Here is a 14,615-nt window from a genome sequence, read left to right on the forward strand (position 1 = left end):
CACTTCCTTGGTCCTGTGTGCCAAACCGGGATAGCTGAGCTTGCGACGTCGCCGTGTCAGCCACTTTATTCATCAGGGGTGCCCCCGAGAACTTGAGCAAGTGGGTTCCCGCACGACTCGGAGTCTTAACCTGTTCTGCATGTGCTCCTGTGGGTTTCCCAGTTCCCTGGGGACACACACAGCATGCAGTGGGGGGACACGCACTTGCCTCCATATTCTCAGACTTTGAGAGACCATACGTTTACCTAGAAAAAGGCCACCTAACCTAATAAAAATATCAAGGGCTCGAATCTGCCACATGGAAAAGGAATCACCCCATATTCCACCCATATGCCTGGTGCAACAGGCACTCACATACGTACACACGCCTGCACACACATGTGCACACTACATGCACATGCCCGTGTGCTCGGCGCCAGCCTTTTGGTGCAACAAGAAAATCCCCGGTGCCTGCTGAATGGTAAGTCCCATAGCGGCAGAGTTGTTGATGACAGTGATGGTTTTAATTCTCTTCCCATCCTTCTGTCTGGAGAACGTTACTGAAAGAACAAGTTTGAGTTTGATGCTGAAATCCTTGCTAACTGAGAGAGAGGGCCTCGGGCTTAGAAAGAATTTAGTGATGTGGTTTCTCATTTCCACTGTTTCCATTTTCATGGCGATGTTCTATTTATGGCGCGTGATGCTGGCTTTCCAACTACGAAAATTTTCTTTAAAAATAAATTGAATTGGCTTTAAAAAGTATTAAATAAGCAGCCATACAGATGGTATGCAGATATGACAGATTACGAAAATGCACAGGAACAGCCAGAGTTTGGGAACCAGTTATAAAGTGGTCATGTTCGGGTGCAAGGAACCTTGAAACACAGCCTTGGTGGGCAGGAACGTTTGCCCGTGCCACGCTGACGATGACCCGCTCCGACTCTCTGATTGCGTTTCCGTGTAAGGAAACCTGCCGGAGGTGGCTGGCTTGGGAACACGCCGAAAGCACGGAACATGGGACAGCAACCCCGTCCCCAGGGAATGGTGACCCCGGAGGCACTGGAGCGTGCGCACCGGCCAGAGGGAAGGATGGCCGGCCCAGGTGGTGCGTCCCGGGATCCCCCTGCGACCCTCCCTTCAGCCCACCACCAGCAGGGAAGGGTCCCAGTGCCGCTGCTTCCTGAGGGCTTCTGGGGCCTTAGTGTTCCAGGAGAGACACTACTGTGACTTTGTTGCTTCTACTGAACAATGAGGACTGTTTCTCGCATCCCAGAGGAAGGATGTCTTTTCTACCACTTGCTATCGGGACCCATCACTTTCCTCTAACCTGTGCTTGCCTACTTTTGAAGGAAAAGTGAATGCACAAAAATGTGTCTTTTTTCCCCTAATTTCAGTGCGGGGAAGCCTGTGCCTTGGGCTTGCGCTGGAGGACAGGCAGCAGGGGAGGGCAGAGACTGCGGCCAGAGGCAGGAAGGCTGAGGGGGCTATGGTTCGGCTGCGGCAAGATCGTGCACCCAGACATCCCGCTGTGGACGTCCCCGCTAGGGTCCGCCTACGTCTGTCCCTCGCTGAGGGAGATGGCCTCCTCCACGCCGCAGCCCGGTTTGGGTAATGCAGTGTCGTGCCCTTCTGCGGGCCTGAGTACAGAAGCGAAGGCTCTAGGTCTGGCTAGTTCATATCTGTCTGGTCCCTTTGGGCGGCTGCCACAGAATCCCAGGGATGGGCCAGTGGGCCAGCAACAGACACTTCTGGTCCTGGAGGCTGGAAGTCTGAGATGGAGGTGCTGGCATGGTCGGGCTCTGGGGAGGCCTCTTCCTGGCTCAGGGACACTCCTTGCGGTCATTTATGAGAATTGATCCCATTGTATGAGACTGATTCTATTCCCAAGGCCTCCACCTTTGTGACCCACTCACTTCCCAAAGACCTCACCTCCTGACACCATCATCTTTGGGCATTAGGATCTCAGGGTATGAATTTGGGGTGTGGGGGACACAACACTGAGGCCATAGCAATATCAATAAAAGGTCTTTATCAAATCTAAGGGGTAAACAAAAAGCCGCCACCCGAACCTTGATGTCATCTCAGCAGACAGAATAATTTGAGCTTCTAAATAAGGTAGCATCGAATCCAGTGAGTGACGAACTCCTTCAGAGAAGTTGTTTTCTTCTTGATTCCGCGTGTCCCATGAAAGACAAAAAGACTGATGCATCTGGAGACACATCTCAGACTCTCCAGTAACCTGGACGGGCTAGTGTCTGAGGTTTGCTTGTTCACTTCCTAACTATAACCAGCGGCGTGCTGGCGAGTGTCCAACCACCGGTGCTCGTGGGGCGCAGGGCAGGGGAGCCCTATTTTCTGAGAGCCCGACTGGCCTATTTCCATGGTGTAGAAGCTCCCTCCACGGGCCCGTTCCAAGTTATGGGGAGACGTCTCTGAAGAGCTGAGGTGCGTGTGTGCGTGCATGGCCGCCGGGGGCGGGCAGAGCCAGCCCAGCACAGGGTCCGTACGCGGTGCGTGCACGCGAATGCACACACGCACGCGCACATGCGCACACTACTAGACAGTGCTTCTCCCGCTCCATGCAGCTCCACACGCGGGTCCTTGTGTGCGAAGTAAGCTCCAGGCCAGCGTGGAGCCCAGTGCGGCACCTGAACTCACGACCCTGAGACCTGAGCTGAGATCAAGGTCAGCTGCTTAAATCTGGTCCTTTTTAAAAGACTGTCCTGGGCCATCCTTTGCTATGTGGCACTCTTCTATTCCATGTCATTTTTAAAAAGCTTGTTTTTACCCAAAAATCGATTTCATGATTTGCTTCCTAATCTGAAGTGTGAAAATCACTGGCTCGGCCACGCTGGATGGTGTGCGCGTGTGGGAGTCCCACTAAATGTGTGTCCAAGGCCATCATGCTGGCGGCTTCCGCCACGAGAGCCTCTCCCCAGATGCTGGCCTGGCTCTGCCAGGACCCGGGCGCGTACGCTCCCCCGACCGCCGCCGAACCCAGCCCACCTGCATCGTTACAAGATTTCCAGACATCTCTCAGCTTTCATGATCAAGGATTCAATCTGACATCACGTCTGAATACAGAATGAGGAGGGGGTTCAAACAGTTTTACACTTGAATTTGAATCCTTGCTACAACGTTATCGGTTAAGAATTTGGAAACGGATTTGCCAAGTGGTCCAGAGGTCAAACCGTGGGAGGCACTGAAACGCATGCTTTACCACTGTGGTGTTTAAGAGACCGAACCCCCTGAATGTCACCACGATCGGTGGCATCTGATGGGAGTCCACTCCTCATTCCCTGTCCTCCTTTGTTAACTGCAAAGCTCAGTGGCTGAGTAAACTCGTTAGGTATGAATTACACACTTTTGGAGGTCACACGCCGACCTCTCAGTACAAAGCTGCACTGACTCCGTGAGCCGAGGCGTCCGGAACAGCGCGCCGTCTCTTACTAGGGAATCACTGTGGTGCACACAGCTGTGGTCCTTCTGGTCCTTCCTCTGCACGGGGCCCTGTCCTACAGGACACGCCAGCGAAGAAGAAACAGTGCTGCTCAGCCAGTGCCCCTTGGCTGCAGGCGTGACACCAACTCTAGCAAATGCAACTTACGGGAAGATGACAAGAGCCACCAAGAGAATGGTTGGTGGAGCTGGAGACGAGAAATTCCAGAGGCCAGGGAGTCTTAGCCGGGAACGTTCCCGGTGGCCACCCCCCCCCCCCCCCCCCCCCCCCCCCAACACCCCCCCCCCCCCCCCCCCCCCCCCCCCCCCCCTTCTGTTCAAGGTCCAAGATCCAGCTTGGGAGGCATCCCATCCTGTTGTAAGGAGAGGACCGGGCACCCGGTGCCACGTTGACCAGCCGTGTCCGTGGGAGGAGGTGAGGAAGAACAGAAGGAAGGGGGCTTTGGCAGAAGAGGTGGACGCCGAAGGGTCAAAGGAGAAAATAGGTGTTCGCAGCACGTGCAGATGCCCCGTTTGTCCTGACCCTCAGGCGAAGGAAGGGAAGACGTTTGTCGGTCAGTTGATGGGAGTAATCAGCCACCACGTCTGGTCCCTGGCATTGCCTCAGTGCTTTCCTTCAGGGACACGGGAAGAACGCCCCTTAGCGGGGAAAACTGTGCCACTGGCAGAACTTGGCGTGTCCTCCTCTGGAAGTATTGCTGTGAGACAGCGATGGCGGGCGGAGTCTGGACAGGAGACCGGGCTGCCGTTATTAATTCTGTCGTTCGTACAGAGGGGGAGCAGGATGTACGTGTGTGCGTGCATGTTCACGTAGACGGAACCTGACTTCTCTATTCAGCCCTGCAGGAAATACTTACTGAGTGTTATACTCACCCTGTGCTGTAGGCACGTGGACGCACCCCAGGGACGAGAGCAGACCCGACGCCTGCCGTCAGGGGCACGGAGCCCAGTCAGCAGACAGACTGCGGCTGTGTCCGCAAAGGAGAGCCCAGGGCTGCGGGGCGTTCACACGGGCTCCCGCCGTGTCCCGGCCCAGCCCAGAGAGCGTGTCGCCACTCTGCTCACCAGGTGGCATCTACCGACTCTAGCGAGCATTTATAAAATCGTAGCGTGGATGTTCTTAGGCTGCTTGAGAAATCACCGATGCTGTGTGTGTTTTATTTTTTAGATGCCATACACACGTTTGTGTTTGTGGCAATTCTCAGCAAGAACGTTTTAGAAAGCCGGATCTCCGTCCCATACAGAAGCTCATAATCACTGCCACTCACTGTGCTGGCCATGAGTTAGCACCTTGAGACCAATGGCCTCATCCGTGTCCTACAAAGGGTAGTTCCACGTGGCCGTGTAGCACAGTGGCTGCAGGCATGGACTGTGGAATCAGCTGGGTGCCCCTCGCCTCTCTGTGCCTCAGCTTCCCCATCTGCAAAGTAGGCATGACCCAGACGATGCCACCTGCCTCACCGTTTCTCGTAGGGACTGAGTATGGCGCGGTGTCGCAAACGCACCTGGCTCACAGGCAGCAGCCGACGACGTGACGTGGAAAAGAGCTGTCCCTGCAAATGTTTTCTTCCTGCATGGACGCAACAGTAATCTGCTTTAGCTGCAGGATGGTCTGAGTCTGGCTTTGGTTTTCTGTTAAAGCTTCTTGATCTCTTAGTTCAACCATTTTAGCAAAGCATGTGCTTTCTGCTTCTAGGAGGGTCCGGAGTGGGTGCATTTGCTGGTGCTCTTTGAGAAGGAGTGTGGTGTGAGCATTCAGTTTGAGCATGACGGTTTAATGACTTCCCACGATAACTTCTTATATCAAAGATGATTTTCCTTAAGCCTGGGAGTTGAAACAATAGCTTTTGCTCAGAAATAAATAAGCTTAGAGGGAGGAAATGAGAATTTTCTTTGCTGCTTGCCATGCTTTTGTTTTTTAAAATTTCATAACATGTGCTTTCATTACATAAAAAATCTACCCTTCTTTTTTTCTTTATCTTGTATTTTGTTCCAGTTGGCTTCACTGGGAGATGTGAAAATGAACTCATGTGGAAGGCAAATCCGGAAAAGTTTAATGCAGTTCGTACTTCCGACTTGGAAGCTGTTATACCTTCAGCTGAATTTTAGTTAATATGCTAGGTATTTCAGCAGACTTTCAAAATTTTCCTTGAGGAATTACTTTTCTCTAAATTGTTGATCGTGAGAGAAGCATGCTAATAAAATTTAAAATGAGGGGTCTCTAACTGAAAATGATCATAAGTAAGATACGAATTTGAGAATATGTAAAGCCAAAAGAAGGCTTTCATTAGCCTGTTCGCTTTTTTCGTGATAAGATGTTGGGGTTATAATGTAGTTCAATTGTTTAAGATCATTTCAACAGAATCAGGAACGAGAAACGGAAGGGAAGAGCCAGCTGGAAACCTTGCATTTAGCAAATATTATCAAGTGGAGAGCTGTGTGCAAGACACCGGGCCTGGCCCTGAAGGGAAAGGGACACGCATACGGGGGGGAGGGGGGGAGCGAGGCGGACAAGCAGGAGACGAGGCAGGCCTGAGTTTGGAAGCAGCTGGAAGGAAAGTGGGGGAGGAAACGTTGCTTCTGGTTTAGATGATCGGGGAAAGTCGCCCAGGGAGGTGGCATCTGCCTGTGCCCTGGGGTTGAATAGGTGTTAGGGACGGAGGGGGGGCATTCCTGGTGGTGAGAATGGCAACAGAGAAGAGGGAAATAGCTGCAGATGGGATATCGTGGGGAAATAAACAGATAAGCAGGTAGTTATTCCATAATCCATGTTGGCTTTTTATGAACTAGTTGATAAAATCCCTGAGTAGACGGCAGAGAGGCAGGGGAGTGTGGTTTTAAGAACTCGGGCTCCTGGCCCCGCACCTTCTAGCTGTGTGATCCTGGTTAAACTACATGAGCTCTCTGAACTTCACTGTTCTCTTGTGTCAAGTGGGGTAATCGTAACAGGATCGTGGGCAAGAAGTAAGTTAATGCATATAGAGAACTTCACGTAGGTTAGGCCCAGAGTACATGGCAAATAAATACTGGCTCTTAACGGCAGTAAACAACAAATCGTCTGTAAGTATGGGTTTTTCCTGTAAAGACGTTTCAAGGAATAGAAGTGTGTTGCAGCCTCCACGGGTCCGTCTCTAACCCCGGCACTGGTTCTAGCTGGCCCAGCTCCACCGAAGAAGGGGGCAGGTAAGGAGGCCTCAGAACAGGGTTCACGCAGATCCCACTGCCTGTCTTGACCTGGCACAAAGCACCAAGGAAACGGACTACAAAAGCCACCTGCAAGCTGAGCGCCCTCTGCTGGCGGCCGAAGAAACCTCGTCCTTCCAGGCCTGCACGGGGGCATTCTGGAAACTGTCCTCATCAGAAGTAATGTTGCGACTTCGCTTCTGACATCTGCTGCAGAAATTGCCCGGGACTTCCAAACAAATCTGAGCTTCCAGGGCTCAGCTGTCGGTGCTTTGCAAGAGGCAAGTGAGGCCTATGTGGCTGTCCGTCTGGAAGACACCAGCCTGTGTGCTATCTGCGTCCAGTGTGTAATGTTGCCAAGAGACACACAGCTAGCACGCCGCACACACGGAGAACGTGCTCAAGAATCCTCTATGACGGGAAACAGTTCATTCTCAAAAATAAAAACCGGGGCACCTGGGTGGCTCAGTCGTGACGCGTCTGCCCTCGGCTCGGGTCATGATCTCAGGGTCCTGGGATCGAGTCCCGCCTCGGGCTCCCTGCTTGGAGGGGAGTCTGCTTCTCCCTCTGCCTGCTACTCCCCCTGCTTGTGCTCGGTCTCTCTCTCTCCCCTCTCAATTGAATAAATAAAATCTTAAAAACAAAGACCAGAAAACCCCAACAAAATGTTCTCTGGTTGTTATTGTTAGTCCTGAACGTTAGAGTTTCCCCCCCACAGGGTCAGAAGGTAGCGAGTATGTGATTGTGAGAGGAAACACGGAGTCAGAAATCAGGTCTTGGCAGTGTTTCCACTTTGATTTGTGTGAAATTTTTAATATAAACGTGGAGACTTAAAGCATTTGTGTAGGTCGAAATGCTTCAGCAAGAAACCTCAGCAACCGAATTTTATAACAACTAGACACAAACCTGTTAAGTGTTTCTGGATCATGCGAGCGTCTGGATTTTCCTAGAGGAAGCAGATCATTTACGGACGGCAACTACATGGTGTTGGCCGCACCTGCACCAGACGCGGGGTCCGCCCACTCGGCCTTTTCTCCCCGAGTCGTCCTCTGTGTGAGCGCATCTGTCCCCTGTGCTGTTCCTGTGACTTTGCTCTTAAAATAACTCTAAAAATGTCGTTTCAGGGGATAGTTCCAGTGTTCCCTGTGCACCCAGATTTGATGTGTTAGCTTCCTGGGACACCTGTCAGTCAGTGCCAGTGGTGTGAAGGATTTGGGGTCCAACACGCGCAACCAACAGACTCACGGCATTCCCTTGCCAAAAGAAAGTGAAATGAAGGTTCTGGAAGGCACAACATACTCTCAGTTGGCATGATAAAGTATGGGGTACTGTCATATTCATTAAACCGCCTTGTTCTGTAATTGCTAATACCTACCAGTAAACCGTGAGTGAGACTAGAAACGGAAGCTGCGTTCGCCACTCGCTCATCGGAGGACGGGACGAGCCGGCAGACGCTGTGTTAGTAAAATGTGTTTATGCTCTCCTCCGTCTGTATCTTTGAGGAAGAGCTCCGAGTTTGGTGTCACACGGGCATACATTTAAGAACAACTGTTATTTTAAAAGCTGTATTCATTGTTGATGGCACCAGGGCAGGGACGGCCAAGGGCAAAGCCGCGGTCTGCCGTTGAGTTTGCACTCGGGCGAGTCCCGTGTGAACATACGCTGTGGCTCGGGCTGTGGGAGCCCTGTGACAGTGGGACAGTGTCCCCTCACATCCTCCGGATGCCTCCGACAGTAAGCCCACCCAAGAAGAGGCCAGGCACACAGGCTGTACTCCAGTCTGATTTCCGAGGGTCGCGAATGTGTGCGTCCCCGTGCGAACACTGCGATGGCCGCCAGGCGCTGGGGTGTGTTGCTCTCACCGCTCCGTCCCGGGCGTGGAGATGTGTGGCAGTATCTCTGGGACAGTGTGCATGTGAGGTGACGTCTACAGACCTTTCTGTTCCAGTGCTGAGATCTGAGCTCTCACACACATTCTTTCCAGAAGGATATTTAACTTTTCCTTCTGCTGCACCGAAGCAGTCACCATGTCTCAGGCCGTCACGAGCGCTGCATTGTTGGGGCTCATCCGATCCTCCCCACCATCCCGAGGCCCTGTGACGACTCTCACTTTGCAACCAAGGAAGCTAAGGCCCAGAGAGGTCCCGTGATGCAGGCACGGCCGGGAGCTAGCGAGTGGCTGCGGGGCGGACCGTGGCCTCTCCTTCTGACCTTACACAACTACGAATGGGTCTGCATAAAACCCTGAGGCCGCTCTGCAAGGAGTAAAACGCAGGGCCTTCAATCTGCACTAATTCAACCCGTCAATCAGCAGGGGTGCAAAGACACAAAACAGGCCCGGTCCCAAAGGACACAGTGCCCCCGGATGCGAAACAGAAGGAAAACCCAGGCTCGAGGACGTGACGTTGTGACTAACTAAAGTTCTACTTGGCTTTTTTTTTTTTTTTTGAGATATAATTTGTATGCCATCAGAAGCACCACGTTAAAGTATAATCCAGCGGTTTTTAGTATATTCATGCAGTTTGCAGACGTCACCCTAGTTCGGGTACGTTTTCATCCCCCCAAAGGAAACCCCAGACTTGTTAGCAGCCGCTCCCCACCGTCTGCACCGCCCAGGCCCTGGCAACCACTTATCTACTTTCTTTCTCTCCGATTTGCTCATTCTGGGTGTTGCATGGAAATGGAGTCACTAGTGCGTGGCCGTTAGTGCCCGGCCTCCTGCACGAACGTCCTGTTCTCTGGAGTCCTCCGTGTGGGAGGTGTTAGCGCTACATCCCTTCTCGTGACTGAGTCATATTCCGTTGTGTGGATGGACCCGTCTGTCCACACATCAGCTTGATGGACGTGCCCTTGGCTTTAACATTGTGTTTCTGGGAAGGCTCCCTGTCAAAAATAGAATGTTAATTTTGTCGGGGCCTTTGTCTTAGATCAGCTAAGGATTCCAAGTCATCCTGCCTCAAAGATTTTATGACAAAATCCGCCACTGCAGGGAATCAGCTGACCCTTCCTTCCACGGGAGTGTCGTGTGGCCGGCGGCTGCCCCGTGGCTGGGCTTGCCTTCTGCTTCCAGACCTTGAGCTGGGGGAGGGGTGGCCCACCGTCCTCGGGGCTGCAGCAGGCTCTCGTCTGACACGTGCAACAACAGTGGACAGGAGGACGTGTGCATTTCCCCGAGCTCCCTCCTCAGGGCCCCTCTCTCCCTCTGTATCATTATGTAGGAGCAGAATCAGGGTCTTAGTGCCTATTGGGCTTGACTTTTTCCTTCCTTAGTTGTTGAGTCTGGCTCTGTGGCCATGATACACCGTTCTTGAGACTTAGGCTCACGTCAGGCTTTTCCTAAAATCTTTGTCTTTTTTCAGGTTGACCCAGTGTTTACAAGGGAAGTAAAAGCCAAAGTAAAAAGGTAAGTGGAGGAAGCGACCAGAATTCTGCAGGAGAGGAAGCCCACTGGCCAATCCATCAGCCCCACTCCCATGCTTGTGCAGCACTCACCGAGCCCAGGCTCTGTTGCCGGCACTTCCCAGTGCGGCCTCGTGACCGTGTCCCGGGAGATCCAGGCGCTCTTACTCCCCCCACTGACAGGAAGGGTGTGTGTGGTAGCAATCCCCTGGGGAGTGGAGATGCCCATCCTCCCTTGCTCAGGGAAATACTGATGAAAACCACTTTGCAGTTATAATTTCCACTGATCACACTGGCCAAAACCGAAAAGACCTAAAATATCAAGCACTTGATAGAACCGCAGGAAGCCAAAGGGCCTTTGCTCGCCTGCCGCAGACGCTCCAGAAGGCAGGCTTACGGCCGCTGGGCCAACTGCTCACGGAAGAAACCACCAGATGTGGCTGGCCCAGGACCACATCCTTAGGGTGACAGGTGGCCCCAGGGCCCCTCCAGCGAGTTCCAAGTGTTCAGCGGGGGGACGGGAAAGGGCAGGGACCCAAAGGGTTTTCTCCCATTTGGGTCAGCCCCCTTTCAGGTGGTTTCCTCACGATCCCCCAGGATGGTCCCCCATGTCACCAGCCACCCAGTCAGCACAGGGGACTGGGAAGTACCGATCCCATCCCCACAGATATGCGGGCGTCTTTATATTGCTCAGAGACCCAGAGCGCCCACAGGTAAAACTACAGGCAGTTATGTGAGTGGCAGACAGGCTGTTGGATGGACACGGATCAGTGTTGTGGATGAAAAAATAAGACAAAACGTGTATATGTCCACTCTGGGCGGTGGGCACCTGGGTGCTTGTCTCTATTTTAGAATTTCTGTTTATTAGATGTCTGTTATTGTCCCTATTAGTATTTTTTTAAACAAACGTTTGAAAAAAGGTCGCCTTATTAGAAAAAGTGTCCAGCACCTTCTGTCTGGCCTCTGATACCTGGGAGGCACAATTCACAGTGACGGCGGCTCATCGGGGGTGGGGAAGGGGAGAGACCCTCATCCCCGTACGGTGCTGTCTGGAGAACTACTGTCCTCCCCCGGCCCCCCCAAGATGCCCGGCGGCAGAGAGCTGTCCCTGCTCCTGTTTCAGGACGGCTGGGGTGCGGCTGCTCGGAGAGATGCCGCAGGGGGACCTGCACGCAGCGCTGAGGAACTGCTTCGCCGTGGTGAACAGCTCCATGTCCGAGGGCATGTCCGCCGCGATTCTGGAGGTAAAGACCCAGCCCAAGTCCCAGAGGCGGCGTCCAGAAGCCGCACGTCCCTCCTGTCCCACCCATCCCTCCCGTCCCCCTTTACGGAGGGGATGTCTTTGCCGATCAAGGTGTGCGCCGCTCAGAGCCACAGAGAACAGCCTTTCTTTGGAACCTCAAAAGTAGTTTTTAATTCTATCTGAGACTAAATAATGTATCATTTCCTTTCGCTCTGCCACTTGTCCTTGATAGCTACAGTATAAAATGAAACTAGGGCCCCTCTGTGACCCACTAAGTATCTTTGATGGAGGGGGCGCCATGAAGCGGGGCTGACAGGTGCACGGGGAGGGGGTGGGTGGGGCGGGCCGGGAGAGCTGATCCCTCATCCGGCATTCGGCTCCAGAACGGACTTGCCTTTCTCCCGTGCTGTTGTCACGGCGTGGCGGGCTGGACTCCTTTTGAAGGGCGAGCTCAGCACAGGGCGGCCTCTGATGCCCCCGTGCAGAGCAGCGCTCACTGCCGGAGTTCCCTCGGAACATTCCGTCACAAGCCACGGCACGCGTGCGGTCGCGTACAGCTCGGAGCACGTGCCGCGGCCACGGCCCACGTGCGTAAGCACCAGCTCACGTGCGGGCTGCTGGAGAGAAGGAGCGCGGGCCGCTGGCCTCCGGGACTCCGAAGCAGGTTTCAGGGGTTCCGTCTCGCGGGTGAGAAAGGCCTGCTTAGAGCGATGCCGTCCTTTCCTCCTGTTCGTAACATCCTTTCCTCCTCTGGACACCAGCTGGATTCACTGAACTTGGCGGCAGAAGGCACAATTTCATGTTTCACACAACACGGTAAATCACGACAGCAGCCGACAGAATGACCCTCCTAAACTGAGGGACCGGCTGATGCCTCGTGCCGCCTCTGTCCTTGCGGCAGCCTTCAAAAAGGCAAAACCCAAAGCAACAGCGGGAGCCGGGGTAGAAGGTGCCAGCGCCGGGTGCTTTCGGAGCCCACAGCCCGCCCGTGCTCAGGCACAGCCCACGGCCCTCCACGCCGGGGTGGCGTCCCGGCTCTCCCAGCCGCACTCTCACGGGAGCCTCCGCCCTTCGCACCGGCTTCAGAGAGGCACGTCCTCACCCCCCCAGTCCTCGAGCCGGTGCCCAACTGCTCCTTTGTAAATACACAGTTTCTTGTTCAAGTTCCCAAGAAAAAGCGAAGTCGAATTCAGGAATGATTTCATCACTGGCGCAGCGCATCTCACGGCCGATGACTTGCTGTCAAGTCTCGTTTCCTTCAAAGGCAAGGCAGCTGTTGGCGAATGTGACGGTCTTAAATGTTGATGCTGTGCTCCTTTTGAAAACTCCAAAATAACCTTTGGGTTGAGGGTTTTGAATGAAGCTGATTTTAGGGGAGTGGTCTGGGTGCATTTCATTAGAATCCATTCAAATAACCAAAGTGGTTAATCACAGAATGAACACGTATCACTTTTGAAGGAAGGGATCTTTCGACCTCCCAGAATTAGCTTTGTTTTCTCATGGAAGCAATAAAAATCTCATTTGCTGAAATCCATCTCTTACCAAGAAACTCCACAAATCAAGCTCAAGCTGGAAGTGTGGGCGGCAGGGTGACTATTCCTACCGCGAATCTGTGGTTGCAAGTTTGGGCTTATTATGGTGTTGAACATGCCACAGAACAAAACGGAAATGACACGGAAAAGTATGTTCTTACCTCAGTCCTGGCTCTCCTCCCCACCCCAGAACGCACACGCACGCACACACGCACACACTACCGTCCCCGTCAAAGTTTCTGCTCCCCAGGGGGAAGGCAGGCCAAGAGTAACAAGAGAATTCTTGGGCTCTTAGCTTCTGGGCCCAGACCCTAGTGATTGAAGCCTCCCTGAAGGGCTCTTCGAGGACAGTCGTGACTCTGTGCCCTTTTGGCCGTGGCTGGTTTCAAAGTGTGTCAGGTGCGTGGCCGTGCTATGCCCTTCCCACTTTAAGGAGTGAAGGAACTTCTGAGGTGTCGCAATGAGAAGGGTGTTAGTTCAGGGTGGTGGGGAGGGGCCGGCGGGGGGGGGGGGGGTATTTTTCAAGGCGCAAGACTGTCTCTTGCGTCCAAGAGTTGCTCCCTAAATGCCCTGGGCCTCTGTGTTGAGAAACATTCTAAGCCCAGTGATGTAAGATCCGAACGCAGCATGTGTGCATGTCGGGGACTCCCAGACCCGCCTCGTCCCCACCCGACAGGCAGTGGTCACTCTATTGGACACGTGCTAGGCAAGGCCGCGAAAGCCCAAGCAAACCTCTCCACAAGCAAATCGGAATTCTGGAAATCAGAATTCTCTCCATAAATACAGGTGACGGTGCCCACCCTTCACGGCTCTGGCGGAGGGAGCCCTGGCAGCTGCATCTGGAGGCGGATCTGCACGTGGAGGGGAGGCAGCGTCTCTGGAATCTTCTGGCAGCTCTGCAGAAAATGAGGCACGAGCTACAAAGGTTCCTTTCAAGGTGGAATCGGAGGTTTCCGTCCACCGATGACAGGTGGAGGAGCTCCCCTGGGGAGAAACTGGGTACGTGCGGACTGAAACCGGCACAGACACCTTTCGCTCTTGGAACCCGGAACCAGGTCTGGGCTGCTGTCCGCCCCACGTGCGCTGCACGAGCCTCGTCTGTGTTCACCAGCAGAAAGTGTGTGCAGCGTGCACCCGCCCGTCTCCCAACAGGGTCAGCACAAGACGCCGCCCCCAGGCCGGGTCTTGTCGGGACGCACTTCTTGCCCATCGGGCCCTGGGACCGCACCTCTCTTCCAGGCAGCGTGTTTTTAAGGAGGTGACGTCACACCTTGAGAACGTGTATGAAAAAAGCCTTCCCACCTGCCTCTTCCTTCTGAAGACGTTTCCTTTCCTAGCGACAGCTTAGTTTTGAAGAGAGGACTTCAGAGTTTGTTGTCTGTGAATACACAACCGTGGGGTCCCCTTCACGTAGCTTCTGCCCCGCCCCCACTTCGCACGGTCACAGCCCCGATGGTACCGCGGCTCTCCGCACGGACGCGGAGCCTGGAGCCTGGAAACAGTTATCACATTACCATACCTGTGCATTCTTCCCTTCGACCAAAGTGTGCTGGGTGTGCGAGGTGTACTGGCTCTGGGCTACGCTCTGGAGAGAGCAGTGAGCAGGACATAGAAAGGTCATGGTTCGTGGGGGAATTTCTGCCCTTGTTTGGGGCAGAAAGAAGGAACTAGAAACTAGAACTTAGGAAATCCATAAATGAATGTAATAAGCTGTCAGCAAGAAACAAAGGGGGGAGTGCAAAGTGACAGGGTGGGAGGCGAGGCCATGGTCAGCCGTCGGGGAGGGAGTGGTGGTCAGTGGTGAGTGTAGGGGCCGAGCT

General features: G+C 53.7%; 1 protein-coding gene across 6 annotated transcripts in view; it reads left to right on the top strand.

Annotated features, from left to right (window-relative positions):
- The window catches only part of GLT1D1 (glycosyltransferase 1 domain containing 1), a 76,634-nt gene that overhangs the window by 48,255 nt on the left and 13,764 nt on the right, over positions 1-14,615 (top strand). For 3 of the 6 annotated variants that reach the window (XM_040620038.1, XM_040620040.1, XM_040620041.1), the window contains 2 exons: positions 9,981-10,024; positions 11,105-11,264. In XM_040620038.1, coding sequence (XP_040475972.1) covers positions 9,981-10,024; positions 11,105-11,264 — 204 coding nt within the window. Of the gene's footprint in view, positions 1-944; positions 1,349-9,980; positions 10,025-11,104; positions 11,265-14,615 lie in introns of those variants that run through there. The other 3 variants (XM_040620039.1, XM_040620042.1, XM_040620043.1) reach the window with 2 other exon arrangements.

This window comes from Ursus maritimus, unplaced genomic scaffold (genome assembly GCF_017311325.1).
Source record: "Ursus maritimus isolate PB19 unplaced genomic scaffold, ASM1731132v1 scaffold_33, whole genome shotgun sequence".
Taxonomy (NCBI): Eukaryota; Metazoa; Chordata; class Mammalia; order Carnivora; family Ursidae; genus Ursus; species Ursus maritimus.